Here is a 26,034-nt window from a genome sequence, read left to right on the forward strand (position 1 = left end):
GATAAGAATAAGAGTTCTTTACTCGTATATCTAATAAGACAAACAAAAACCAACAGCAGCTATGGCATTAACACCAAACAGAGCAGTAACTCAGTCCCAGTCCCTTTCTGGCTGCAGGCACCTTTTCCCTGAGCTGCAGTTCCCGGTGCTGGGGGCGGGCAGGTCCCGCAGAGCTGCAGGAGGGCTGGGGGTGATGGCAGAGCTGTCCCAGGGGAAAGAGAGAGAGATGGAGAGAGAGCCCTCCGCTCACAGTGTGGGTCCCAGTGCTCAGCAGAGTGCTGGATGAGGGCAGGTTACAGCGAGAAGGCAGCAGGGCAGGGTCCCACAGCAGTGAGGATGGCTCCTGGTGCTGGGATGGCAGGGATGGGACACAGGCACCGATCGTCCTTCTCATCTGAACTCCACGGGGGAATGGGGAGAGCCAGTGCCTCCCGTGTCCTCTTCTGGATTTTTGGATATCGTGGGGTTTCCCTCTTCCCTCCCCTTCCCCTTCCCCCTGACACCAGGGCCTAATCAACAGGTATCTTAGCATGACAGTGGGGAAAATTCCACAGAGAGAAAAGGGAAAAAAACAACCCCCAACATTATCCACCCGAATTTTACCATACCATCATGCTACATCAAATTAAAATATTAAAATTATACACATACATGTGGTTACAGATACAGGCACAGTATCACAGGTAGTTCACCCTAAAACAAGGTCTCCTTGGGGTATGCATCGGGTCTTTCCATCCCTTTGAATCACCCACCAGGTACAACCTGGCCCTTGAGTGAAAACCACTCCACGAATTGGATTGTCTTTGCTGGAGGCAGAGTTCACCCAAACAGTTTTTCCTAGCATACCTCTCGTGCACCACTGGAACCTTGTCCCCATCTGGTGTTCTCAAGGGCTCAGACTGGGCAGGGCCTGCTCGATTAGTGGAACCTCGGGTGTTCACTAACCATGTGGCCTTTGGTAGATTAATCTCCCAGTTTTTGAAAGTCCCCCCACCCAGTGCCTTCAAGGTGGTTTTAAACACAAACGGGGATAAAGAAAAAGCTGTATTTTAATGGTAATACCTTGCTTTTTAGGAATTAGCTGCTGAATTTATTTACTGCAACCAGTAGCAATCTTATTCAGAGCAAACTTCTAACAGAAAGATTTTCTTATTCCAGAAAGCTTTTCCTCCCCTCTTTCCTGCTCAGGCCACCAGCCTTGGCTTTGTCCCTTGACTGGCATGTTTTGTGTTGTGCTTTGCAGGAGGCTGTGAGGGCTGCTGAAGATGTCCGATAGTCTGGATTTTGAAGAGAAACCTCCAGCTCCACCGTTGAGAATGAACAGCAACAATCGTGATTCTTCAGCACTAAACCACAGCTCAAAACCACTTCCCATGGCCCCTGAGGAGAAGAACAAGAAAGCCAGGCTGCGCTCCATCTTTCCAGGAGGAGGGGATAAAAGTAAAGTATCAGCAGTGCAGATGGGTGGCTCCTTCTCTGAGTTTTCTGGTGGTCATTTGTGTTCAGTGTTTGCTTTCTGCCACTGTTTTCTTTCTGTTTCAGTTGCCAAAGCCTTCTGTTCCAATTACTCTAGAAACACATTTTGAAAGAGGAGGAGGTGTCTAGTCAGTTACTTTCTTGTCTGTGAAAAGACACTAAAACGTGCACACATTTTGTAACTTGCCTTTTAAAAATAACTTTAGAGTTAAGCTTGGGAATCCTTTCCTTTGGATTTTGCTTTGCATTAGCAGTAAATACAGAGATGTGGATGTGTCCTTGTGATAATACATTCACAGAAGTGACAGGGCAATATGCCTGACACTTGGAGGTTTTTTAATGCACTTACATTCAAAGAACAGGAACAAGGACTCTTCTTACTTGTTCCTTTTGCAGTGAAAGTGGACACAGAATGGCTTGGTCTATATCCTGCTAGGTGTGGATGCAGCAAGAGAATCTTTTAAACATGCAATGAACAGCATTTCAGTTGCATTCTTTGAAATGCATTTGTGGAAGGGAGCGTGTTTTGAGTTAGCATATTTACAGGTTTAAGGGAAGGGATATTCTTTATTTCAAGTGCCATGGGAACTGATGGGCTGCACCTGCAAGGGTGATGTCACTGCAAGGCCACTCTTGATTATCTTTGGCAGGTTGGGGTCACTGGGGGATGTTCCTGATGATGGAAACAAAGCAAGTGTCAATATGTCTTTAAGAAGGAGGATCTGGGGAAGTGCAGGCCATCCAGTTTCACCTTGGTCCTTGGGAAGGTAGTAGAGAAAATCCTCCTGGAAACCATTTCCATGCAAATGAAGGATAAGAATGTGGTTAGGAATAGTCAGCATGAATTTGTAGAGGGAAATTCATGCTGAACTATACTGTCAGCCTTTTACCTTGAAGTGACAGGCTTGGTGGTGAAGGGAGAGCAGTGGTTGTTACTTCTGTTTAGTAGGTGTTGAGCAGAGCTTCCCACAGTATCCTCACAGACTGGTGAAGTACAGTACAGGTAAGTGTACAGTGAGGTGGACTGAAAACTGACTGAAATGCTGGCCTCAGAGGTTGTGGTCAGCAGCATGGAGTCCAGCTGGATTTCAGAGGGATTCTATCATTAATGTCCATCAATGTCCATCCAAGGAGAGCTCAGAACTATGGAATTGCTGTCATGCCCTTGGAGCTCCAGCTTACCTGTGCTGCTTGGCTGCCCCATTCATGAGGCTTCATGAGGTTGTGTGGAGCAGCTGGAGATAGTCTGGCATTCAGAACTCCTCACAGGCAGTAGAAGGCACAGTGGTAGTCCCATTCCTCTCCTCAGCCATGAGCAATCCTGATAACTTTTCTGATGTGGAAACTGTAACTGGATGGACCCGTTTCTTAGGCAGACCTGGCCAGTTCACTCTGTAGATTGTTCCCCCAAATGTCCCCTTCTGGGAACAAAATTAATTTTCAATTGATTTTTTTCAAAAGGCCAAAATTATATTTTCTCCCAGCTTGCTTAATTCCTGGAAAGACTTGGATCACTTTGTCTCCTAAGTGCTATCCCTTTCCAAGGAAGCATTTCTTAAGTAGGAGATGCTGTGTAAAATGCATGCAGGAAAGGGGAGAGACCCAGAAGCAACCCATCCTGGAAGTGATTAGTAACATTAAAAATATAATTAACTACCAGTCAGAGCAATCTTAGGGAATGTACAAGTGTCATGATTTTAAATGTGACTGTGAAGGAAAAGTTGGGTAAGATTTATAGCTTAATTTTGCTGGGTGAAGTTATAAATGGAGGAAGTTTAGTTTGACTGGCCAAATCCCTTGAGGTAGCTTCAATGCAGGGTTGGTTTGTGGGTCAGGGTATCAGCTGGCCTGTGAGTGCTTCAAAGACTCTGTGACAGGTTTTTGAGATTCCTGCTTACAAAACAGAAGGTGATTGATATGTCTGCTCTCATCTATTACAGTGCTTTGCAGCATCACGGTGTTAAATCCATAGTTCATCACTGTTGCAAGGCAATAGAATGTGAAGAAAACACCATGGCAGGGTATTTCTGCCTGAGCCTGCAGGAACTTTATTAATAGTCTTTCATTTGCTCACCAGACAGGAGGGGTGTGAGGATGGATATGGTACAGTGTGTTCTCTCCAAGGCTGTGGTGTGTGTCAGGACTGCTGTACCTGGGCACCAGGAATCTTTTGCAGTCCCTCCCCTGTTGAAGTGCAGCATTTTCAGTTAGAGTTTGAGTAGTTGTGTTTAAAACCTTGTTTTGGCAAGCCACTGATGGCTCTGTGGAGCCCTTCTGTGCATCTAGAGCTGAAATAAAGCATTTAGGCAGTAGTGTCCTGCCCCTTCCCATAGCACCTGACCTCTTTACATTGCTTGTGTAGCTCCTCTCGCTCCTGTTTCAAAAGGTTGTAAAGAGGGAGGGAGATGAGAAGCAAATGCAGGTTGACTGACTTCCAAGTCTGCCTGCTTAAGTAGGATACTCCACACACTGGGAATACTGGTAGAGTGATTTAAAAAGTAAAAAATCCTGAAGACTAATAAACCCTGCATTTTATGATAATATGTCTTAGTTAATTGAGAGCTCAGAGCTTTTCCAAAGACATTTATGGGATTCTGTTGCTGGGCAGATTCTGTCTTTTCTGGAAGAGAGCTGCTGTTTCAGCCTTCTAGTTGGAAGAGTAGTCACTGCATAAGTTGCTGGTTTTCACAGAACCTGTAGGAAAAAATGTTTGTCTAAAAAGCCTTTCCTCTGATTTGGTTGATTTTGAAATGGATTCAAACCATTTTGGAGATCAGACACACATACACATGGTATATGTCCTGTGTGATTTACTTCTTCAGGAACCCACAAAGTCATTCTAGATGTGAAAACTCAGTGAAAAAAATAACTGAAAAAATAAATCATACTGGTTAGAGATTGCCTAAGAAGGCTACTTTACGAACAGCTTGCTTTGACAGCAGTCACAGTGGCTGAAAGAAAAACAAAATAAAATAGCACCTTGTAGACCTTCCCTAACAGGGGCTGACAGGCTGGCATTGTGTTAACCTGGGTCTTTTTCTTAAGCTGGATGGATGATAATTGATTTGCTTTCGACTTTTAAAATGCTGTTTTGAGCACACGTGATTGTTAAAAGTTTTAAATGAAAAGCTGTTCAGAAAATAAGTGCTTATTAACATTTTGCCTCTAGCCAACAAGAAGAAAGAGAAGGAACGTCCTGAGATCTCTCTTCCTTCAGACTTTGAACACACTATTCATGTGGGATTTGATGCCGTCACTGGAGAATTCACAGTAAGTAACTGCTGTATTTAGTGTTTACCAGAACTTCTAGTTTCTTGATGGCAAAATAACCTCCTATTGCCAGAAACATCAGATCACAGCAGCCAGGCTGTGAAGAAAGAGACTTTTATTTGTTGGGCTTAGGATTTGGAGTGTTTAACTTGTGATTCAGGCTGCCTTTTTATTTATTTCTTTTAAATATTTTTTCCTCTCCTCCAAGGATTGTCAGCAGAGTGTCTGTGGGAAATGAAGACTATACTTTCACCAGTCCCCCAGGTTGCAAGGGTTGGTTATTCAGTGTCTTTGGGAAGGTATAAAAAGCACCCCCCCCATGCATAGTACACAACCAGCCTCAAGTGCAAAGTCCTGCTGCTCTGCAGGTAACCCTTAGAGACACTCAGAAAACTGCAGCAGTGTAGAACTCCATTCATTTTAATTTAGTATCCTTCAAAATATGTTTATACACTAGGTGATCAGTGTTTCTAGCTTTTATGTATTAAAGTAGCTGTCAGCTTTTGCTACTTGAATCTCAACAACATTTTGGGAAAAACAAATCTGATGGAAGCTCTTGGAAGAGTGCAGGGGGCTTCAGATAATTTTTTTCTTAGATTACTAGTAGGCTGCTGAAACCATTTTTCCTTAAGGCTGAGGTGGCAGTGATCTTACGATTTTGTTAAGCTGTGGAGGTGAGAGGGAGCATTAACAACTCTGCTGCTGCCAGTAGTGCCCCATGAGCTGAGTGGTGAGACTGTTTAATTACCATTGTGGACTGTGCTAGTGCTGATTGGCAGCATACACCAGACAGGATGGGACAAATCATTTGCCTGGGCAAAGGATAGCAAATTTTCAGAATTTGAGCCCTAAATGTGATTTCTTCATAATTTTGTACTTTGATTGTTATTTTTGTTTTACAAAGATGTTTCAGAAAGCTGAAAACTTCCTGTGTCCTACAGTATCAGTTGCAACAATAGGAATAACAGTAGAAGAAAAAAGACACATTTAATTACAGCATGTCTTCAAACGAGAAGTGAAATTCATTTGTCCATAGTGAATAGGAAATACAGCCACATTTAAAATAAGTGGACCGGTTAATTAGGATTTTTTAAATAGATGTCATAAAATCTTGCTTCAAAATTTATGCTGTGCCAAACCCAAGGGCCTGACTGAATGTCTATTTAAAAAGTCCCTAATTGGTCATTTTTGATCAGAAACTTTGCACAAAGCTTTTAAAATTGTGTTTTCCCTGCTGTCTGTCTTGATTTTTTTCTTTTTTTCCCGCACTTCTTTCCATGTATCCACTTTATTCTTCAGGTTAATCTTCAGTGCTATTCTCCTTATCTTCGTATCATATTATGTTACTTTATGCTTTTGTTTCTCTCCTTTTTGTGTTTGCATCACTTCTTCTTGTCTGTCTTCACCTTCCCACTTTCCTTTCTCTTCCCACTGGATATTCAGCTGTTCTTATTCTGTGTCTGTTCTTCCTTTCAGCCCTCTTTATTTCTATCCTGTGTTTGAGACTTTTTCCTTCTGACTCCAAGCAAACTCAGTGGGTCACAGTCATGTTCTCTCATAATCTGAGATTGGTGGTCAGGGTCCTGGTTAGTTCATGTCCCTGCCAGCAGAAACAGAAAGGAGGGACATCAGGCTTAATACACTTCATTTCTAAGCACAAGCACTCACTATCTGTATTTCAGGGATCAAGGTTTGGATCATTTTGAATGTTGTTATTGTTTACCAGTGTTTCAAAACAGTCTCTAGCATCAGAGATCTTTCGGGTTTTTTTGCTGTCGGGTGCTGCCAGCACAGAGCAAATCAATTCTATATGGCTAAATAGGTCCAGCTTTGTTTCTGCACAATTTCTTTTTAGAACTTTTTCCCTTTCCAAACAGTGGGCATGAGATGTGTGCTGTTTTGCAATTGCACTTGTTCCTGAAGTGTGGAAGTGCAGTGCTACAGTCTGAGAAGGCTGTAACCAATTCAAAACTAACCAAAGGGGCAGGTGACTTCCCATGTGCAGCTTGCCAGCACAGGGCCTAATGCTGTAGTCCTCAGTGAAGTCAAACATCAATCAAAGGAAGGGAATTTTTGCACCATTAAAAGCAAGATTTTGATCCCAACTAATTCCAGATGCAGGCATTACATTACACACTACACTGGGTATGTTTGGTTTGTCCCAGCCTGGATAGGACCTGTGTATCAGCTGGGTAGTCATGTGGTAAGTACGTCCTGCAAAGGGACTGCCACTAGCCCATACCATGTTCTGATATTTCCACTGTCTAGTGATCATGCTGTCTGCCTCTTTCAAAAGTTTGGAAGTGCCATGGGAGTGTCCAGTCAATGTGCAAATATACAGGGTTTTTTTGGTTTGAATTATTGCAGCTGTCATGCCAGTAATGCCTGCTCTCCTGGTTATATGCAATGCACTGGGCCATTTTCTAACACCAAACCATTGCCCCCAGCTGCATCCCCTGATTGCTGTTAGATGCATCCTAATGCACAGTTGCATAGGCTCCTGAGTTCTGGCTTTCAGGCTTGAGCACCAACCTGTGTTGCCCATCATGAAGAAATATTACATCTTCATTTCACTCTGCTTGAAGCAACCACATTTGCTAAGAAATGGGGCTTTTAAAGCAGAGAATAAAATAGGTTGCAAACTGTTGGGTGGGAGCATGTTGCTAGAGCTTTATGTTCCTTTATTTGAAAAAGGAGTTGCATATTCTGAATGAAGGACAGTGTGGTTAGCAGGCCTTTGGGGAGTATTTTTTGTAAGGCATGCGTGTTTGAAACCATTTCCTCATCCGCAACCTAGAAGAAAATGTGGTTACTCACCAAACTTTCAAAGCTTCTAGATTATAACATTAGTAAGTGGGAAAAGTGGCTGTAGATCCAAAGAAGTTGCACCTTCCTAATCTAATCAAGCATTTTTTTTTACAATTATCCTGATTTTCAGTCTGACACACAGAGATTGTTTGTGTTGTGGCAGTGCACAACCTTCTAGATTTCACAATCTGACTTTGACCATCTGCTCTCTCCACTGGTCCAATGGTGATGTCAGGACTGGAGAATGCCCAAGCCTGGAAAACTTTTGTAGAGTCATTTAAAAGTGGTAATCTGGCTTCAAAACTAGTCAAACAGCAAAAGCCCAGATCTTTCTCCTTTTATTTATTTTTTTTTTAATTTTAAATTGACAAGGGAAATCACATGTCATTTTTCTAGTCAATTGCCACAAATTCTCAGGAATGTATTTTTTGAGGAGAAATAAGCCGTTTAAAAGCGAGAGGAGGGGGAATGATGCTTCCAAACTTTGGAATGGTTGTGATTTTTGTGTTCTCCTAAACCTGCCTTCCTGTAGCTGTCTACCACCTGATCTATTTGCTATCTGCCTAGTAACTCCCATTTTAGGTGGGACTTGCCCATTCTGGCCCATTGGTTTCCTCCTCCTACCACCTTCTAAGTTTTCCCACATTCTGTTTTAACTTTCTTTTCTTTATTTACATCCATTACAGCCAGATCTCTATGGCTCACAGATGTGCCCAGGGAAGCTCCCAGAGGTGCGTCACAGGCCCCAAATGCTTCTTTGAGATGTCATAGCACTGCAACAACAGGTTGATGTGTGTGCAGTAGATTTGTTGCTTGGCTTTTCCCACTTTTTTTCATCAACCCTAAACTTTGGAGGCCCATGTTACACATTGCTTTGTGGACAACTTCTGAGAAGAAGCTATATGAAAGTAGATTGGGGTGGCACGCTTTTCCTTCAGAGAGCCCTACAATTTGCTGGTCAATGTCAGCTGTGCAGTAAAAGGGGAAAAGACATGCTGTTAAATGCAGGGAATTATCCTCAATAGCTGCAGCAAGTTCTCATCAGTAGAATTTCAGTGTAGAGCTAGGGCTTTTAGTGACTGGATCGATTTTCAAATTCTACCTCACCCATAAGATGTACAAGAATTCATCCAAGGCTTTGGCACTCTCAGCCTGTTTTCTGAGTCCTTGGTTTCTGTATGTTTGCAGTAGAAAATTTAGAGACATCCTTTGCAGCTGTGGTGTACCTCAGTGTCATGATTTTGAGAGCTGAAAGGCAGATTCTTTACCTCACAGTGTTCCTTGGTAGACTAAAAATTAATTGTGTCAGGGTGGGGTTTACCTTTGAATCAAAATGTGTTTACATTCCTAAGCATGAAAAGTCCAGTGTAAAGCTCCTAAGAAACACTGTGTCATCCACTAATAGAGAATAGTCTTGTTATGTCTGCCCTGAATCACCAGGCAAGCAAGCTTAAGCCTAAAATTCCATGGTAGAGCAGAGTTGATTTCCAGAGAAGGTTCATGCCCTTTTTTTTTCCACTCACAGTCATTAATGTTCTTTTTTAAGTTGGGTCCTTGTTTTAGCTAGGTTTTTGATAGAGAATAAATGATTGCATCTAATTTTAATTGTAAGGTGTCAATCAAAGTTTCTGCAAGTAATCTTACAGCGAGCATGGGATCTAAGTAAAGATCTGTGAGGCTGCAGATTTTGCATCCTCTAAACCCACTTTGTTTACACTCCACATCTACAGGGCATTCCAGAGCAGTGGGCCAGGCTACTACAGACCTCCAACATAACAAAACTGGAGCAAAAGAAGAACCCGCAGGCTGTTCTTGATGTTCTCAAGTTTTATGATTCAAAAGAAACAGTTAACAACCAGAAATACATGAGCTTTACATCAGGAGGTAAGTTGACATTCTCCCAACAGGGGAGGTCAGGCTCCAAAACAAGTCAGAGCAAAGTTCAACATTCAAGTGATCAGGAAGCAACCTGAGCCAATTCTACATTGTGGAATACTCCTGAAATTAATTCCTTTTCTCATTTTTTCCCCAAACATCATTAAAATGGTGACCTTGCTTTGTTGCAGCTTTTTAGAACTAACTGAGATTTTGAAACAAAAATGTCATTAAGATAGCATTAGTTTGGTAGAGTGCCTGTCCACAGCTTCACCTAAAAAAAGGGGGTGTCTGTAGCCAGCAGGGTGTGGACAGCATTTGAAGTACAACCTGCTGGGGTTCTATTTCTTCCACAGTATTGTCTGTGGCAGTGGAGACTGTAACTTCCTCAGTTTGAAGGTTCAACTGAGGCAACTTCCAAAATGCAGAAGCTTCTCAGAAGTCTTTCTAAACACTGTGCACTTAACCTCCAGGATTGAGAGAAAGCATTTTTTTCCCCCAAATTCCATAATTAAAGGATTTGACTAATTTGACACTGACTGTGTGCTAAAATAGCAATTCCCTTTGTGATGAAGTGCATGCTTCAAAACAGTTCCTGTGTGCTCCTTAATCCAGGAGCTGTTCTCATGCTTTGTCAGCACAGAGCTGCCGTGGCTAAGGGGGGTTTCAAGGAAGCTTTTCTGTGGAAACATTGTCAGCAAGGTAATGAGAATTAGTGCATGCAGTTTATTGGAAAATAAAATAAAACACAGGAAGAAAAGGAGAAAAAGAAGCTGCTTTAGCTCTTGGGTGGAGCAAAAGCATTGACTGTTAAAGAACAATTTGCATTTTCTTGACCAAATTTCTGTTTACTTTATTTATTGGCAAACAGGGCAAAAATAGATACAGAATGGAATTTTGTTCCATTCTCTTCCTTGCTGTCGCTCCTGAAGGCATGGTTTGAAAGAAAAACAATCTCTCTTTGGGTTGATTTGTTGTGTGGGATTCCCCAAAACAGGCAGATTTTTTTTCTGACAGCAGCTGGTTCATTCTTCTTTGCTCATTGCAGATAAAAGCGCCCATGGATACATAGAAGCTCATCCATCGGTGAGTAGGAAAGTAACCTCTGATGTTCCTAGTGTTTAAGAATTGTGGAGCAAGCCATGAGTTTTCCATGCATGACTCATGATTTTCCACTTGAGATCTTTTTAAGAAGGTGAAAGTCTGGTTTAGCAGACAGAAGATTGCTGGCTGGTTTTAGCCGTGGTGTATATCATTCACAACAATACGCAGCACTGCCTAATGGACCTATTTTAATTTAGTTTTAAAAATTCAGAATCCCATTTCTACTGAGTTTTGTGATATATAACTGAATATAAATAAGGTTATCATTGATATGTAACTCACTGCGAACCATTGAAGGACAGTTTTAAACAACCTTCCAATTAATGCTGGATTGCAGTAAAAATCCCAGAAATGTAGGAGTGACATACACATTAATACTGACCAAATTTATTAGGGTTATTGTTAATTAATTAAATAGCAAGTGACTGAATGGGGATTTGACTTTTATTTTAAAGTGTTAAGCAGTTTCATGACATTTGTGATTACACAGCCAACTGTGTATAATGAAATGAAAATCATCTTTGAATATTCACTCTTCAGATTTTCAATCAATGCCACTTCCCTTATCTTTAATAACACATTTCTCAGAGGAAGTGTGGTGTTCACCAGAAAGCAGAAAGCCTTCCCAGTAGCTTTTCCAACAGGTATGGCACCTTGGCAGATGCTGTAGTGTTTTCATCTAGCAGACAGTGGCAGTAGTGAGACAGTCAGCATGACAGCTTTTCAGAATTACCGACTCAGGTCTCCCTGTTTGCTGTGGGTTTCCCTTACTGGTATTTCTACTGGACCAAAGGGATGGCATGTGAAAATGTTGAATGCCTTTAATTTGCTTCAGTTCTCTAAGTGGCATGCTGTAGCCAGCTTTAAAGCAGTTGGATAAACACTTTACTTTCATTTTTTAGTTTCACCACCAAATTTGGGATGACATGATATAACCCCATGCCACTGAGCATCTGGGACTGGTGGAGTTCAATGAACCTAAATCTTTAGTGTTGTGCTGAGTTTAACTTAGAACTTAGGCCCATAGGAGCATATGCATATCTCAATTGGCCTCTGATGTCTAGGAAGATTAAAGGTGTAGGTAGCTATCTAAGCTTCAAAGTGGCAGGATAGTGACTGTCAGTGACAGAACTGTCTGTCCACAGAGCACAAAAACAGCATCAGAACCTCCTCTGGCTCCCTCTGTGTCTGAAGAAGAGGATGAAGACGATGAAGAGGAGGAAGATGACAATGAACCTCCGCCTGTTATCGCCCCACGGCCTGAGCACACAAAATCAGTAAGTGCCAGCTTTGGTTAGGTCTGTGTTTGGTGCAGTGCAGAGCTGCAAGTTTCTGATCAGACAGCACTTGCTGTTGGGGGCTGAAGGTGCTTGGGTGGAAGTCCTGTCATGACACACAGCTCCACTCCAGCCACTGACACTGGGAAAATCGGGTTTGAGCTTTTGCATTCATGTATCAGTTTCCTGGGATTCTGCTGGGGGCCGTGACATCCTTGTATCAGGTAAGAGGTACCATCATGCCCTTTCATGCTACAAGTGTGAAAAGGAACTACTTTGTCCAGCTGTGCAGGGTCCTGTCAGCAGGGATAGTCCAAAGATGCAGTTCATATCCCGGCAAGATACATAGGAGGCACTGTCCTCTGGAGGTACCTGCCCCTCTCCATGGACTGTATCTGAAAATCCATGAAAATTGAACGTGAAATTTGCCATGAGCTTGTAACCTTTCATTTTCGCTTGTTCAATTTGAGAAGTGGACAGCAAAACCAGTTTTGGAGCCCTGGATGTGGCTGGCACGATCTTCCTAAGGGTTTGTACTCAAAATATGATCTCAGGGATCTCTGGCAGTCACCTTTCTGACACAAAACAATTTATTGTCACAGATCTACACACGTTCTGTTATTGAACCTGCCGCTGCACCAGCACCAGCTAAAGAAGCCACCACTCCCCAACCTGAAAACTCAAACACAAACACTCTGTACAGAAACACAGACCGGCAGCGAAAAAAATCCAAGATGACAGATGAAGAGATCCTAGAGAAACTGAGTATGTATTGAGTATTTTGAGTCTGCTAGAGCAGTGTATTTCCTGCATGTGTCAGCATTAGCTGTACCAAATGTTTCTCTCAATTTAGTGTCACAGAGTCATATACAGCTCCCTACAGAAACTGTTGTGCTTTGAGGCAGCAAGAGAATAGTCAGGGTGTTTCTGCTGCCTCTGAGGGCAGCTGGGACTATGTTGGGTTTGCCTGAGCTTCCTTCTGTGCTAAAGGTAAAAGCAGAGATTGTTTCTGGTTGAGCAAAAAGCTGTGACCTAGTGAATGACGTAGAGAACTCCTGTGTACTAATGGCCAAATGGAGCAGAATGTTTGGGTTCCTAAATTCTCTTTAGACTCCTGACTTCTCATGAGTCATCGGAGTCAAAATACTCTGCAAAAATCTGTTGGGTTTTTGTTTATGGGAGGCTTTTTATTGGTGTGGGTTTTTTTACCAATAGACAAATACAGCATTAAGCTGGTTCTTTCAGCCCTAATGAGCTTTCCTTGAGAGAGTTACACATCTTCCAGGTATTCTCTTGCTGTCCTTTTCGTAACTGTTACTGCTTCTCCTACTTCTACAGTTTGTTTTTGTAAGAATTTTTTTTTGTCGGTGTGCTCTCCTTTGAAAGGAGCATCCACTATATATTCCTCAGATGACATGGCACTTTTTAATGGCTAATTCCCAATCAGTTAATACTATTAGAACCCTAACCATTGGCCCCAAACCCTGTGCAAATCTTACTGTATTGAAGCACATCAAGTCTTTGTGATTCTGCAGAGCAACCAGTTTAATTTGCTTCTTGCAAATGTGATAGCTGCCAGTACAGTGTTCTCAGATTAAATGGTTGGGTTCAGAGCAGAGCTCAGGTTACTCTGTGTCTACCATTAACTGTTAGTAAAAAAAGCAGATTGATCTACACCTCCTTTTGTCAGATCACAAAGCCAGTAATGTATTTTTAATGGAGTCAACTGCTTGTAATAGGGTCCTGTTTGGCTATGGCTTTTTCTCAGTGGTTGCCATTACTCAACCTTGTTGTCGTACCTGCACTGCCACTGATGGCTGCTGTGACTGCACAGGCTGAAGTCTTCCTTAGCTGTGAGATTTCAGCTGCTTGCGTAGAGTTTCCTGCATCCTTAGCAGGTTGACATGAGTCTCAGTGACATTACGGAGTATCCAAGGGATAAATTCAGTAGCTTTAGCTGAGGACAAAATGAAGTAAATTCTAGAGCAGGTATGTCATCTTATAGAGAAAGGAATTCTGCCTCTTCAACTAATGCTAAATGTTTGAGGCAGGCTTCCCCCATGAGATCTACAGGTACCCAGCATCCATGAGCTCAAGTATGTCTGTCATTTATTCAAGCTGCTGTATATGCCAGGTTGGGACTGGGCCCTGGAGTTTTTGGGGGTTGTATCTTCAAAATGTTACATGCTTTAGTGCTTTTTCTTTCTTAACAATTTGCTACCAAGTAAGCAAGGTTTGAATGTCTGCTTTGGGCAAATTGTGATGAGGGCAATAAAATATTTTTGTGCTTTCATGAAGCTATCTGAAAACGGGCATGATGCTTTTATATTAGAGTCTTGAACTAATTATATTTAAGCAGTGTGGTGCTTGTTGTATTTTGACTCGCATGACTACGCCACCTTGCCTACTTCCCCACAGATGCTACTTTTAGGAAGGTTTCCTCTGCCCTCTTTTATCTAAAATTGCTTTCATAATTCTTTTCTGCTTGAAATAACTTGAGTTCTTTTAGAGCTTTTAGAGTTCTATTAGTGAGTAAAGCTTGTAATATTGAGATAGATCAAATAAAATTCTGTCTGTAATGAAATCAGGACAATGTTCTGCTGATACCTATAAAACAGACCTGGCCCAATTCAGCTTCTTATCCATTTCATTTAGGACTTTATAAAGGAAATTGCTTAAAGACATCAAAATAGCTGATAGGTTGATCTCTTTTCCAGAACAGGGAGTGCTTGTCTGAGTGGGGACTGCGTACCTGTCACTTCATTGATTTTAATATTGTAATGTTTGATGTGCATTGGCTTATGCAGAGGGAACCAGCCACAAACAGCTGCCTTGGCAAAGCAGCTACTCAAGTCTTGAGGAAATACTCTAGAAATCTGAATTTCAAAATTGGTGGGTGATTTGGAAAATAATTTTAAAAAATCTTTCTTCTTCAGTCCTTCTCTGTATTCTTTTCTAAAGTGAATGAACTTCTGATATCTGTTTTAATAGAAACACCATTCCATTAACTTGCTGAAAATAGCACCTAGCTGGGCACTGGCAGCACAGTGTTGTTCCTGTTGTCCAGCCCAGCACAGAATTGGAGCAGTGTTTGATTTACTGCTGCAGAGCTCATGCACTTGTGACACAGTCCCATGTGGGACAGTCTGGCCCTATCACCCATTGTGGAGTTTGTGTCGTTGAAAGCTGAAGTTAAACCTTGCCCTGCTTGACACCTTCTTGCCCATTCGGAGATGCCAGGAATCTGATGGGAAGGAAAAAAAAACAGTAATTAGGATATTTTGTTTGTGTCTAATGAAAGAGCCAAAATCTGATAGACTAATCCAGTGGCTTAATTAAATAAATAGTACTGTTTTTTCTGGTCTGGTAGTTTCCTTGATAGAATGCAAACAATGAAGCCTAAGGTAGTGGTTCAATGTAAATGTCTTCTAAAGACTTACCTTGGAACAGTTTGAGAACATGACTTCAGCAGGAAAGACTTTAGTGATCTGCAGCATATTTCATTTGACTGATCTGGCTGTATCCCTGTATTACACATGCAAACACGTATTTGTTTATGTGTACATCCAAAACAAAACTAGATGATGCACCATTCCCTCTTAGTAGTCACAAGCACTTCTTCCCCTTGTCCAGGCCATTTTTATGGAGCAGAGAGGTCTTTAGCATCCAGATGGGCATCTGGCTGGATGCCTAGCCAGGAATCCTGCCTGCCAGCACAGCAAGAAGACAGGGCATCAGTACCATCTGGTACACTCCCTGCTAAAGCAGTTTTGCAGCCCTTGACAAGAGTGTTAATGGGAGCTGCAGGAGAAGAGGTTTCCTTTGCTCCACGTGCTCACTCCCCTCGCCCAGTGCTCCGGGAACGGCAGCCAGGGCTGATGGCAGAGTGAGCCTGCCTACTGCCTGGGATGCCCACACAGTCTCAAGTGCCCTGAAGTGGTCCTATCCTGCTGTGTCAACATGCAAGAGTCAGATGGACTGGAGCCCAAGCTGAAGATACAACACCTTCAGAACCTGGTTAACTTTTCATATTTTCATCTCACTGAAACACATGGCATAAAACAAAGCTCATTCTGCTTCTCTAGAGCAGGTCTTCACTACAAAATAAGTCTTGAGAAGAACATGGCTAGGGGACTCTAGGACTCCCTTCTAGCTTACTAGAAGGAGGGATAGGAGATGAGAAGGTATAAACGTCCTGCTCACCCTGTGGAGCTTGACCATCCCACTGCTGCAGCATGGAGCTTCCAGGAGGCAGCAGCCCCTTCTTTGGTCTGTCTTCTGCATCACATCAGGTGGGCTCAGGATCAGCATCCCTTTGGGCAGCTGTCTGTGTTGCACCAGCACCACAGGAGCACTGCTCTCCTTGAAACCCATTCTGCTGGTGTGTGTGTGTGGTGATGAGAGGGCAAGTCCAGTGTGAGTGATGGGTCCATGTCACATTGGAAACCAGTAGTGGGGTTCTTGAAATGATGCCGGGCAGGGGTTTCTTCAGAACTTAGCCTGGAAACCAGTGATGGGGGCCCTGATTCTGAAACTCCATCATTCTTAATTGTGACATGAGATGCTCTTCACTGCAAACCTTAAGGCATCCTTTTTGGCAAACTGCTGAAAGGTTGAGATGATCTCCTCCTCTCCTGGAACCACTTGCAATACTCTTCCTGTTCCAAAAATGGTGCCTGTTCATAAAAAAGTGAACACAAGGTACATTTAATCTGCAGAAGTATTAAACCTTTTGTTGAATCACATTGTGTTTATTCCCAAGAAAATAAAGGCACTGTTGTTCCATTTCTTCTTAATGTTTGTAGAGAACAAACACTTGCATTGGTGCCTCTTGTTTTCTAATCTGTCTGTTCCAAATGTTTCTACTTGTGTTTAGTTTCCTGTCAGGGTAACCATAAAGGAGTGTAGAAAATCAGTGTTTGTGGAGGCCATCTGTGCCATGGAGCTGCCTCTGTTGCTGTTTTTGTTACCCAACTGACCACAAATGGCTCAAAGCCCCAGATAGTAGAGCTGCATTTTGTATCTGCTGGAAGGTGGAATCTCTGTTTTGAAGTGAGAATCTTTCGTTTTGTTTCTTCCAGGGAGCATTGTGAGCGTGGGAGATCCTAAGAAGAAATACACTCGATTTGAAAAAATTGGCCAAGGGTAAGTCTATCCCAGTTACTTGTGCAAAACCATGGGCGGGTATTTTGCTGGTGTAATATCAATCATGAAGATAGGCAAGCCCCAAACATGTTCAGATATCATCAGGTTTAGATCCTGTCTCTCAGTAATGATCAGAGTTTATATCTGTGGTCAAAAGTAATCATCAAACACAACTTGATGCTTACAGTATCTTATGGGCAGCAAGGAGCAGGGCCTGAAAGATCTCCTGTCCCTCAAATGTGTGGCTCGTCTGCTTATTTTCTTAAGAGAAATTATTTTTATATGCCTCAAAACAATACGACCATGCTCAAGAAAGGAGAAAAAACATTATTACCTAAAAGAGTAACTTACCACCTGATAGCTGTCAGCTGACAGCACTCAATAACATTTATTTCAAATATTTGCTTAAAACAATATTCAACGGTCAGGCTCATAACTGCATAGTTTAGAAATTGAAACCAGAGATTAAATAATAAGTTCTTTTTTCTAGCAGGGGTTGTGAAACCCAAAAATTCAGTAATAGACACAGTGCCAATGCACTTCAGAGGAAAATACATCATCTGCCTCATGGTGGATCCCTTGTGGATCCTGCAGGTTTTAGGCATTTATTGAAAATAATCACCCAAGTCATTCCCTTTTGAACCCCAGCTTTGCTTACTGTAAATTGGATCAATTTGAAATGTTTCATATGTGAGGAGGCAAGAACAAAAGAACTTGCCTCAAAATTAGGTATCTGATTTGAATTTTAAATATGTACTGCCTGCACCATTAATGTTTCCTTGGCAGTGTTGTCATTCCAGGAGGACTGGCACCATCTGTGTAACACCAGGGCACTGCTGTCAGTGTAGGACAGAAGCTGTTTACTGGCACCAGGAGATATTTTTCTGCCTTAACTGTTTGTGAGGTCTGAACTCAGAGTCACCTGTTGCTAACCTGGAATACTTAATGCACTGCAGAAAGGCTGACAAACTCATGCTCTTTCTCTGGCAGGTTTTGTCCGAGATCTCTCTGGTTTGGTAGGGCCCTTGCAGGAAGGTGTTCATGCTCCATTCATTGTATTAAAACCCTTTCTCAAATTCCAGTTTGCTTCCTACCCAAAGCTTTGGTTCTTACTGTCATTTGTAAAATCTCAGTGGATACTTCAAGCTGTGCCTATCCCTTAGACAGGAAGTGTCAGCTGAACAAGTGAGAGCAGAATAAACATGGATGTGAAGCAGATTGCTGCTGTCACTATGAGAATGTGACCCTCACCCTCACAGTCTTTTATTTTGATAGTCCTAGGAGTGAGCTTGTACAAAGGTGCCTTGACATCTGGTGGAAAGACAAGTAGCTGGTATGTGGCCTAAAAGGGTATCTAAATGGATTTCCTCCAGCTTTTAGTACAGCCTGAAGATTGATTGCGTAGCCTCCTTGGAGAGGAGTATGCTGCCATAACTAAATCATGCCTCTAATGCTGCAGGCCAATTTACTGTGATAGGAAAAGATCCTAAAGAGAAAGATCATCAGACAGGTAACCAAACGGGATGATCAGGACCCAGATTGCTGCATGGCTGGGGTTTGGGTGTCTGCAGAAGTGCTGGGCTGTGGCATTGCCTCATCAGGTGCTGATGTGCTAAGTTAATGCAGGTGCCACTTCCTGACCTGTCACCTCTGCAGTCAGTTGGGTTCAGCTATGCTACAGGCAAGTGTTAAAGTGTTGGAAGTGAGCAGGTTTTTAGTAGCTGCTAATGAGAGCACTGCAAGGCAGAGAGGGGTGTAGCTGCTAAGAGAACTGCAGGTAGGGAGCAGCTGCTTATATAAAGAAAAGCAACTTGGCCAGCACATTGCATGCACTTCATGGCTTCATACAGCTAGGAAGTTAATAAATACTGTGATGGTTTTACAGCCACTTTGCAGTGAACAGTAGTCAGCAGGCCTGTGCTGCAGAACAGGTCAGTGCTGAGTCCCCGTTTTGTGGTCTGTCTTCAGCTGAGGACTGAAAATGTTGCTGATACCAGAGGAATCTTGGTTCTGACTAACACTTGATAGAGGTTGTGTTTGCTCAAGCAGTGTTATCTCTTGTAGCAAGACAAGCTAGTATGGAGCCATGAGCAGCTTGGTTAGTACTGCACTGCATCACATTGACACAGATCTAATGGTGAGTCCTGGCAATTGCCTAACTGCAGTTAAGACAAGATGCTGCAGAACTGATTAAAAGTTACTGATCAGAAATTAGTTACTTGGAAGTAAAAGTTTATAATGCAGAATCACAAAGCCTTTGCAATTAATTCATAGCTTTACTTAAATTACCTTTATCTAAACTCCTCGCATGTGGCCTGGAGCATTCCAAAAGCATTCTAATTTCAAGAGATGTTTTGAAATAAAAAAACCTGATACGACTTTGCTCAGGATAATCATCACAGTCTTAGCAATTCTGAATAAATGTTGTTGACTTCCTATGAAAATTGGATTAGTCTTGTCAGTCATAGGAAAATGCATTTCCTTTATATTAAGAGAATGCATATCATGCCCAATAAGAATATTGCTCTTAATGCAGACATAAGGTCTCTGTTGAATTAAACTGCTTCTGAAATATTTCAGCCTGCAGGTAAACAAACAAGCCAGGCGATCACGTGAAAAGGAGCAAACTGATTTTGGCACTTTCAGTCCCTGGGACACTTGCTGGAGGCACATTCCTGCATGTGAGAGTTCCCTCCCTGGCTCTCCACTGCCTCACTGCCCCTGCAGACATGAATGATGGCAGTGTAAAGCTGTGGTTTAGCTCAGAATGAAGGGTTTTCAAGCCCCTAGTTGCTTTGAAACCCAAAGAAATTGCCTCTGATTGGGGCCTTTTCAGCCCTTCACGTCATTATGGGGAAGAACATCTTTGAAGGAGAGGCAGATGGCAAACCAAACCCCACCCTGTCTAGTCTGCAGGTGAGCACACCATTTATTTCTGGTGGCTCTACAACACAACCTATGTGTGCCACAGAAGCAACACATGGACACCATAAAGAGTCCTTCACGTATTAGGAGCACTCAACAGATGGAGCTGTCTGTGGTTCTTGACACACAAAGAAACTCTCTAAGTATCTTCTGTTCTGAGTTCTTCTCAATTTGTGTGTGAAATAATAGATGCCTTAACCTGCTCTAGCAGTGACCTTGAGGGATGGCTGGAAAATCGTTTACTTGAATGCTGGAGAAAGCTGTATTTAGATCTTTTCCTCAGGATGGCTGTCATATGTTCAGGGTTCTCAGAGTGACTGTGTGACATTGCCTGAATTTGGCAGATGGATTCAATTTAAAGGTGTGAGAAGGCCCAACTGGATTGTGTGTTACATTTCATGGAAAAAACACTCTCACAGACACACAAAGGAAAAGGTGGGAAAAACAATCTAAATTCAACACAACAAAATGGAAAATAATTAAACATACTATATTCCAGATTTTTTAGACATCACCCCTCCCCTCCTTTAGGTTTTGAATTAAAATAATGTGGCATGTATACTGGAGATTTGCACCAGCCCTTTTTCTTCATGTTGGACGTGAGTTTTCTCTTGGATACCCTGCATGGCAGAGGGCTGGTGGGCTGCCATACTGTTGACTGAGGTGTGGGTGAACCCTTATAAACACTCCAAGCAGCAGAGCTCTCCTGTCTGGGCTGGCTTTCACTTCCAGGGAATAAAGTGTTTCTCAGTTTCTCCTGCTGTTTTGTTTCTAGGGCTTCAGGAACTGTTTACACAGCAATTGACATTGCCACAGGACAAGAGGTAAGTGTCAAAAATCCCAACAGATTCTGCAGCTGAGTGCTTTCCCCTCTGGTGTGAACTGTGGCTGGAGCTTTGGATGGCCAGTAGAGCTTTCCTGCAAAGGCAGTTTCTCTGAAGCATGGACAAATGTCAACTGGTAAAATCCATCATCTGCTGTCTTCAGCTTTTCAGTGCAAGGTCTTTAAGGGCATTGTGGTTCTGTGCCTCAGTCACTGAACACATACTGTGGTCATAGCTTTCCAGCAACACTGGATCTGGGGTTTTCATAACTGCCTGAAAAGGTGCCTATGAATTCCTAGAATCAGTAAGAGCCCTGGTGCTCTCTGTGCTTGGCTGGATGCTTCACTCATAGCTTTTAAGGCCAATTTTAACAGATTAAATTTTTACTTACTTTGTCTTCAGAACAGGTTGGTGCTCTCCACACTGCTGTTGATCCCACCCTGGTGCCATGTTGCATTATCCCAGAATGTTTTGTTTTTAATGGAGAGAAATCTGCTAAGAAATCCCAACAAGCTTCTGTGCCAGTAAAAAGCAGATAATGTTTATTGCCAGTATAAATCTGTTGGTTTAGAAATTGTTCTGCCTCTGTTCCCCATTGTGCATCAAGTTGTGCTTTTCAGAGAATGTTGGTCTAGATACACAATTTAGCTCTGTACATTTATACTATGTGCATGTGGTCACAGACTGGTTAGCAATGCAGGTTGTAAAATCAAAAGATCTGTCCTGATTAGAGATCTTGGGAAAAAAGCTGGAGGTGTTCACAGTTTCTCCTGTTGCTGTGATGAATAAATAGCTTTGTTACATTGTTTAATTTTGGAAAGACTTTGTCCTTAGAGCAGACAGGAAAAAGGAGGGCAGCAGTACCTGTCAGAGAAGGACAAGGTCTCAGTCTTAATTACTAAATCTGTTAAGGCATCCACGATCTGAAGGCAACTGCCATCATTCAGGCCCAATTTATCTCAATCCCAGATTCAGACAGTTACACTATTTGCCATTTGTTCCATTGTGTGTTTTGTCTTAAAAGTATACTGCAAGACATAGTTAAGGAGAAGCCGTGTATTGGACTCGGTTTTGTGTTTCAATCCTACTGCAGCTGGTAAGGAGTCAGTTGTGTTTTGGTCTGGTCTCAGTGACAGCACATTACAGGGATCATATTAGTGAAAAACAAATGAGGTCATGTCTCTGAGAATCCTGCTACTCTTTGGGGATCTATCTTCAGATTCCTGAGTTCTCATTTCTGGCTCTCAGAAGGGATTTGGATCTGAATCTTATTGGCAGTTCCTTATACACCTGTTGTGCTGCATTTGGTAACCACACTTAAATTGGAGTCTCCAAGGGGTCTAAAAGCCCTAAGCCTTCCTGTAACCCTGGGCATATCTATAAAATACCAGCACATGGATAATTTCTTTTTAGACCCTGACATTAACTGCTAATGTAAACTGTGTTAAAGAGTGTTCTTTAGAAGAGTAAATCAAGATTTCAGAAGTTGGGAAGTGTTGTTATTTTTGTTGTGGAACAACATCCATAATGTATGTCTGTGTTTGCTTTGTTATGCAATCAAGAATAGCAGGTGATAAAATCAAAAATCATGTAATTGTCCACTGCATGTTCATTCTGATCTTGTGCAACAGACTACTCAGGTTAATGTTTTTTAATGTCATTTTAGGTGGCCATAAAGCAAATGAATCTCCAACAGCAGCCCAAAAAGGAACTAATTATCAATGAAATCCTGGTCATGAGGGAAAATAAGAATCCAAATATTGTTAACTATTTGGACAGGTAAGTTGTTCTGGTATTATCATGTGAATGTTTGTTTACACACTGCAGGCCAAAGGTTAAAAAAAACCCCTTGGATCACTGCAGAACAAGGAGCTCTTTTTTATTTCTCTGCTCATCTCCAGTGGATGGGAGGAGATAGCACTGGCTCTTCATTTAAGTGTTTTCTGTCTTACATAGTTCAAAGTCTGTTTTCAAAAGCCTGGACCAGCTGTATCTTACTAAAACAACAGTCTGTCAGCTCCACATACCAAGTATTTCCATGTTGTTCTGGGGTTTGGGTTTTGTTTTTTTAAGTTGATCAGATTTTCAGTGTCTTGTACAAAGTGCTGACAAACCATCCTAGAAATTCTTTCCTTTGGGCTGTTTCCACTATTTTCCATTGCTGGGGATGCCAGGAAGACTAAGTTCTTGTTTCCAGAAACACCTAATTTGACAGTTTTTAAATGGCTTTTCCTATTTCTGAATGTATGTTTTGCAAGGTTTTCTAAACATTTGACCAACTTCTGTCCTTAGTGGTGCACACCCTCCTTCCATGAATAACTTTGAAAGTTATGTTGCCTTGTTCCTGGGGTTAATGGTGGAATTAATGGTTAAGATGATGAGCCAGCTGGTGGCATGTGTCCTGGTTCCAGATTTATCTTTGCTTATTTATCTTATTAAAGTGCATTCTTCACTTGCTTGTCACTTAAAATAGCTCCTTTTTCATGGATGTGTCTTCCTCATGTAGACTGCAGATTCCAAGAACTGTGTAGCCTAGAAGCAATGTCCTTTTCATTTTATTCTGCCTTCATTTGCAGGGGACCTGGAGACAAGAATCAGTTGTAGGTTATGACTATTCATTAGTTTAGCTATGCACATTCATCTCCACAGCATTGTTTTCTGCTTTCAGCTACCTTGTTGGTGATGAACTGTGGGTGGTGATGGAATACTTGGCTGGAGGCTCTTTAACTGATGTTGTCACAGAAACATGTATGGATGAAGGACAGATAGCTGCTGTCTGTCGGGAGGTGAGGAGTCCCACTTGTGCTTCTGTTTGTGGGGACAAGATTATGCTTCTGTTTCTGTGGTGTTGTCATTAAATGGAGAAGAAAGAGCTGATCCACTGCAGCAGGTATCACTGTGTCTATGTTTGCAGGGGACAGTCTGTAGCAGCAATTGATGTTTCCCTTTCAAAAGCTAGTATGTGCCTTCCCCTAGAAAGACAAGACTCTAACAGTGTTGAGCTGCAAGCTCTTCTCTTGACTGCACTGTGTTCTGCCATTCCTCACCATTCCCCTAAAAAGGAAATCTCATAGAGCTATTTCCTTTCTTATGTGATGAAATCATGTCATGAATTTTTACCCTTACATTTCTTTTTTCCTTTTATCAGTGCCTGCAAGCCCTGGATTTCCTTCATTCCAACCAAGTGATCCATAGAGACATCAAAAGTGACAATATTCTTCTTGGGATGGACGGATCTGTCAAATTGAGTAGGTATTCTTGTTCAAGTGCATCATTCCTGGATGTGGGGTGTGTGATTGCTTTTGAGTGACAGCCAGTTCTCCCAAAATGATGCTGGTGGGAGTGCCTGGACCCCTGCTCTGAGGGCATAGCTGCAATGTGCAGAGAGGTCTAGAGAGAAACAGGGTGTCAAGAGTGGCTTTGCTTTGTGTATGACCCTTCCATAGTGGAGGGAGTTACGGTCTAAATCTTCTAGTGATTAAGTAATAGGCAGTGGATGAAACTTGAGGATTTCTTTAAGTGGCCAGTTCCATAATACCTTGGCTACTACAGCCCTCAGGAATCACAGCATGGCTGCTTTTCCAGCTAGATTCCACAGTGCACTCTCAGATGGGGGTTCTTAGCAGGGGTTCGTTTGCTTGATTTTGGAATTCAAGCTGGCTTTAACAGTATTTGTTTTTCTCCTCAGCTGATTTTGGCTTCTGTGCTCAGATCACCCCTGAGCAGAGTAAACGGAGCACAATGGTGGGAACTCCTTACTGGATGGCACCAGAAGTTGTAACAAGAAAAGCATATGGCCCCAAAGTGGACATCTGGTCACTTGGGATCATGGCAATAGAAATGGTGGAAGGAGAACCTCCTTACCTTAATGAAAATCCTCTCAGGGTAGGGTGAAATATCAGATACTGCTGTCTTTCTAATCTGTGCCATATTTTGTCTTCCATGAGATAAAATCCCATTCACAGAATCACAGAATAACCAGGTTGGAAGAGACCTCCAAGATCATCGAGTCCAACCCAAGCCCTAACACCTCAACTAGACCATGGCTCCAAGTGCCACATCCAGTCTTTTTTTAAACACATCCAGTGATGGTGACTCCACCACCTCCCCAGGCAAAGCATTCCAATACTTTATTATTATTTCTGTGAAAAACTTCTTCCTAATATCCAACCTGTATCTCCCTTGGTGCAGCTTGAGACTGTTCTGGTTCTGTCAGTGCTGCCTGGAGAAAGAGACCAACCCCACCTGGCTACCACCTCCTTTCAGGTAGTTTTAGAGGGTGATAAGGTCACCTCTGAGCCTCCTTTTCTCCAGGCTAAACAAGCCCAGCTCCCTCAGCTGTTCCTCACAGGGTTTGTGTTCCAAGCCCCTCACCAGCTTTGCTGCCTCCTCTGAACAAGCTCAAGCATCTCAACATCCTTCCTAAACTGAGGGGCCCAGGACTGGACAGTGCACTCAAGGTGGGGCCTCACGAGTGCTGAGTACAGGGGAAGAATGACCTCCCTGCTCCTGCTGGCCACACCATTCCTGATCCAGACCAGGATGTCATTGGCCTTCTTGGCCACCAGGGCACACTGCTGGCTCATATTCACTCAGCTGTCAGTCAGTGCCCCCAGGTCCCTTTCTGCCTGGCCACTGTCTAGCCACACCATCCTCAGCATATAACATTGCAGGGGGTTATTGTGGTCAAAATGCAGCCAATTCACATTCACATCAGCTTGAACTATTTCTACGAAGGCCCACTTCTAAAAATGTTCCTACAATACATCTGCATCTGCTGTAACTTTGATTGCATCACTGTGAGAACCTCAGAGGCAAAGTAACATGTATCTGTGCAGAAACTTGCCACTTTGGCCTTCAGCAGCGCTTGAAATTTCTCATGCCCTATTTGAACTCTCTTTGAACTGTATCTCCAAAGTAAAAAATTTTCAAGTGCCATGCTTTTCCAGTTGGGGAGTTTTTATGGTAAGCATTGGAGCTGTACTGCAGGCACAAAACTCTCTTCAGTCTCAGACCAGTGCTGATTGATTACCTGAACCTTCCAGGAAAGATCACTGGTTCTAGTAATGCCATAATTATTTATTATCAAACACATTTCTAAAAGCATCTTTTAGTGCAGATACTTGTAGTAAACTAGTGTGTTTTGAAGTTTTCAGTTTTATCCTAATGTCTTAAAACTAAATGGCCAGTTCTTACACCAAATGAGTGTGTAGTAGTGGAGGAATGTATTTACCAGTATAAAACCTCATGACTGACAGCTACAACAAAATGCTGCACAGTTAATTCCTGTGGGAATTTATGAGAAAATTAATTTTTACCCATATATATGT

The 26,034-nt window shown here is 42.4% G+C and overlaps 1 protein-coding gene across 3 annotated transcripts in view; it reads left to right on the forward strand.

Annotated features, from left to right (window-relative positions):
* Positions 1-1,265: 1,265 nt before the first annotated feature.
* PAK3 (p21 (RAC1) activated kinase 3) overlaps positions 1,266-26,034 on the forward strand; it is a 29,009-nt gene continuing 4,240 nt past the window's right edge. The window contains exons 1-13 of one of the 3 annotated variants that reach the window (XM_062502628.1): positions 1,266-1,440; positions 4,646-4,756; positions 8,719-8,738; positions 9,285-9,438; positions 10,478-10,515; positions 11,679-11,810; positions 12,413-12,575; positions 16,892-16,955; positions 20,656-20,704; positions 22,371-22,483; positions 23,373-23,490; positions 23,853-23,952; positions 24,393-24,589. In XM_062502628.1, coding sequence (XP_062358612.1) covers positions 1,266-1,440; positions 4,646-4,756; positions 8,719-8,738; positions 9,285-9,438; positions 10,478-10,515; positions 11,679-11,810; positions 12,413-12,575; positions 16,892-16,955; positions 20,656-20,704; positions 22,371-22,483; positions 23,373-23,490; positions 23,853-23,952; positions 24,393-24,589 — 1,434 coding nt within the window. Of the gene's footprint in view, positions 1,441-4,645; positions 4,757-8,240; positions 8,286-8,718; positions 8,739-9,284; positions 9,439-10,477; positions 10,516-11,678; positions 11,811-12,412; positions 12,576-16,891; positions 16,956-20,655; positions 20,705-22,370; positions 22,484-23,372; positions 23,491-23,852; positions 23,953-24,392; positions 24,590-26,034 lie in introns of all 3 variants that reach the window. The other 2 variants (XM_062502627.1, XM_062502629.1) reach the window with 2 other exon arrangements.

This window comes from Cinclus cinclus, chromosome 15 (genome assembly GCF_963662255.1).
Source record: "Cinclus cinclus chromosome 15, bCinCin1.1, whole genome shotgun sequence".
Taxonomy (NCBI): domain Eukaryota; kingdom Metazoa; phylum Chordata; class Aves; order Passeriformes; family Cinclidae; genus Cinclus; species Cinclus cinclus.